Source organism: Silene latifolia, chromosome 6, assembly GCF_048544455.1.
Source record: "Silene latifolia isolate original U9 population chromosome 6, ASM4854445v1, whole genome shotgun sequence".
Taxonomy (NCBI): Eukaryota; Viridiplantae; Streptophyta; class Magnoliopsida; order Caryophyllales; family Caryophyllaceae; genus Silene; species Silene latifolia.
The window spans coordinates 17,776,626-17,780,632 of NC_133531.1; the positions used below are offsets into that span (position 1 = coordinate 17,776,626).

General features: G+C 42.0%; 1 protein-coding gene across 1 annotated transcript; it reads left to right on the top strand.

Annotated features, from left to right (window-relative positions):
- Positions 1-269: 269 nt before the first annotated feature.
- LOC141587671 (uncharacterized) lies at positions 270-1,259 on the top strand. Its single transcript, XM_074409145.1, has one exon. The coding sequence runs from the start codon at positions 270-272 to the stop codon at positions 1,257-1,259; it is 990 nt and encodes a 329-aa protein (XP_074265246.1).
- The last annotated feature ends 2,748 nt before the right edge of the window (positions 1,260-4,007 follow it).

Here is a 4,007-nt window from a genome sequence, read left to right on the forward strand (position 1 = left end):
TTGTTATGTAAGTTATTGTGATATGGTTACCTATATTCTAGGGCTTAGGATAGGAAATATAAGATCTTGCAAATATTGTTGAGGTTGTATATATACCAAGTCATACGCAGCTTGTAATCATTCAAGATTAATATACAAAAATTCTTCTTCCCCAATTTCAATTCTTTATGGCATCAAGAGCAGTTTTTCGATCCTGAGTTCTTAATTCATCATCTTTTTTTCTTCAAAAAAAAAAATCAAATTCAATTAATTAATCACATAACAGAGCAATGACAGGACCTCTTGTTATCGGAGACAGTAAGGGTAACGGTGGAAGCGGCAAGAAGAATGATGTGATATTACCGTCTTCACCACTGTATCTCCATCCCACAGACGGACCTGCTTTGTCTTTAACCCAAATCAAATTCGATGGTGATAATTATGAACTATGGGCAGATGCAATTCGGAATGGTCTCGAGGCGAAAAATAAATTGGCATTCGTGGAAGGGACCGTTGCGAAACCAGAAACCGTGGCTGGAGAGGAAGAATCGTTGGAGGCAGTCGCGTGGCGTCAATGCAATGCCACGGTTAAGGCATGGTTACGAAACGCGATTGAGATACGACTCCATTCAAGTATTACCTTTTCTGGTACAGTACCAGAAATATGGAAAGAACTCAAAGAAAGATTTGCGGCTGGCAACGCACCGAGGGTTCATCAATTGAAGGCAGAACTCCACGGTTGCAAACAAGGGAAAGATCAATCTGTCATCGACTATTATACCCGTCTTAAATCAATATGGGACGAGTTAAATAATTACAGCAAGATGCCGACATGCACTTGCGGGGCAGCAACGTTCTTCACCAAAGAACGGGAAGAAGAAAAGGTACATCAGTTTTTGATGGGACTTGACACGGAAAAATATGGCCATCTACGATCAAACTTGCTTATGGAAGACGATGTGACCTCACTAAGCAGGGCCTATGCTCTTATATTACGCGAAGAAAGGCATAAGGCGGTCACAAAGGGCAAGGAAGAAGTGATAGAAGCAGCCATGGCCGTGCAAGCCAACACAGGTGAACCAAATAATGAAAAGGAGGAATTTAAGCCTCCACGATGTACCTACTGTAAGAAAGCATGGCACACAGAAGACAAATGCTATGAAAAGCATGGATATCCGTCGCGAGGTCGAGGCCGTGGAAGAAGAGGAGGCCGTGGCCAAGGCAGAGGAGGCGGACGAGGTGGAGAATACCAAAGTGCTAATGCTGCAACGACAAAATGAAGGAGATGGACAACGAAGTGACTTGACCGCCGAGGAAATCAAGCTTTTTCGAAGTCTTGTTGCAGGAAAGGCAGGAGGTAGTCAAAACCAAAAGATGACAGGTATGTATGGTAATTGGATGATCGATAGTGGTGCGTCTCACCACATGACGGGCCGTCGTGAATTGCTAAAGAGCCGAGTAGATGGCAGACCATCTACCGTGGGATTGCCCAATGGTTCACATATCATTGCTTCGGAATATGGAACTGTGGAAATAAGCCAAAATCTCGTCTTACATGATGTCCTTTATGTTCCGTCCTTGACTTGCGATTTAATTTCTGTCCAACAATTGATTAGGGAAAATAATTGTATTGTGACATTTCATCCTAATTATTGTGTGATACAGGACCAGTCTACGAAGATGAAGATTGGACGGGGTGAGCTCAAGAACGAGGTTTATTACTTGAAGTGTGAGCGAGAAGAATCTGTGGCAAGGACAAAATTCACGGGTGACATAAGGCTTTGGCATAGACGACTCGGGCATCCTTCAAGCAGTATTTTACCTTCTTTTTCCCCTTTGGTTGGGTGTGATTTATTTTGGAATATTAATGATGTTTGTGACTCTTGTTGTCGAGCCAAACAAACTCGTTCAGTTTTTAAATTGAATAATAAACGCAGTAGTGAATTGTTTTCCCTCGTTCATTGTGATATTTGGGGTCCTTATCATGCCGAGAGTCTTGTTAAAGCACACTATTTTTTAACAATCGTGGATGATCGTAGTAGAGCTGTCTGGGCCTTCTTAATGAGAGATAGAGGAGAAGTAAGTGAATTGTTGATTAAATTTTGTGAGATGACAAAAACTCAATTCGGGAAACAAGTAAAAGTAGTTCCAAGTGATAACGGAACTGAGTTTTTGTCAGGCACCATGAGAGAATATTATAGTAAATGTGGCATGTTATTTCAGACAAGTAATGTAGATACGCCACAACAAAATGGAAGGGTAGAAAGAAAGCATCGACACATATTAGAAAAGTCTAGGGCCCTTCGTTTTGAGGCGAATTTACCAATTGAGTTTTGGGGAGATTGTGTATTAACTGCTGCGTATCTTATTAACCGTACACCAACTCGAGTGCTAGACGGACTCACCCCTATGAAGTTCTACACGGTGAGAAGCCTAAACTCGACAATTTACGGGTGTTTGGTAGTCTATGCTATGCACACAATAAGGACAAGCCCCGAGATAAATTTAATGAGAAAGGAAAACGATGTATTTTCATTGGGTATCCACAAAGTAAGAAAGGATGGAAAGTGTTTGATTTAAAACGCAAGGTGTCTTTTGTGTCTCGAGATGTCGTTTTTTATGAACATGTTTTCCCATATATGTTGAATAACCGAGATGGTGCCACACAAGAAGACTCACGGATGAGTACAGGGGTCGACAATTTAGAAATGTATGCAGATGCTTTTGACAATAACATAACTGATGAGAATTATGAGAGTGATGAGATAGAAAACAAAGGAGACCGAGATGGAGGAGCCGTCGAGGGAAAGGGGGAGCAATCAGTTGACATGAATACGGAGGAAGAGCATGAACCAACTGAGAACACCACAGAAAATACAAAGGAGCAGCTGGGACGTGGTGCTCGACAGCGGTTCGAACCGTATTGGAAGAATGATTATGTTTGCAAGTCAACCCAAGTTTTAAACCCCGATTCAAGAGCTCGCTCAACACGGTCTTCATCGTCAAAGGCAGGTACGCATTACCCAATAATTAACTATGTCACTACAAGTCATTTTTCCGAGTCTTACAGGAATTTTGTAGCTCGAGTCGATGCCGTCCAAGAACCGCACAATTATTTTGATGCCTCAAAGAAGATAGAATGGAGAGAAGCAATGGCCAGAGAAATAAGTGCATTGGAAAATAATTGTACTTGGAAAGTCGTGGACTTACAACCCGGAAAACGACCCATTGGATGCAAATGGGTATACAAAGTAAAGTACAAAGCTGATGGGACGGTAGAGCGATATAAAGCGAGACTTGTAGCACAAGGGTACACTCAAGTAGAAGGAGTCGATTATCATGAGACTTTCGCTCCTGTTGCAAAGATGACGAGTGTGAGGTGTCTTTTAGCCGTTGCCGTAGCAAAGGGTTGGTCAATAGCCCAATTGGACGTGAACAATGCCTTCCTACATGGGGACTTGGATGAGGAAGTTTATATGAAAATGCCACCGGGTTATAGCGTGAAAGGTGACAATAAAGTATGCCGTTTGCTCAAGTCAATTTACGGGTTGAAACAAGCATCTAGAAATTGGTTTGCTAAATTAACCAGTTCGTTGACGAGGTATGGATTTACTCAATCTTTAGCCGACTACTCATTGTTCACATACAATAAAGATGGAGTGTTCCTTGGTTTATTGGTGTATGTAGACGATATGATTATAGTGAGTAATAATGATGAGGCTAGCAGACGACTACGACAATTCTTGGATCGTAGCTTTGGGGTAAAGGACCTCGGTAAATTAAGGTACTTCTTAGGAATAGAAGTAGCACATGGCTCTAAAGGACTTTTCCTTAGCCAGAGAAAGTATGCGATAGAATTAATTGCCGAAGCTGGTTTAACGGGAGCAAAGCCCATACGGACTCCTATACAGCCGAACCATGGATTATCGCTAGCAGACGGAAAATTGTTAAACGATCCTCTGAAGTATCGAAGGTTAGTCGGACGTTTGATTTACCTCACTATTACCCGGCCTGATTTGGTTTATTCG

Excerpts from the sequence above, each read along its gene's own strand:
- LOC141587671 (XM_074409145.1), top strand. The coding sequence starts at position 270 with ATGACAGGACCTCTTGTTATCGGAGACAGTAAGGGTAACGGTGGAAGC.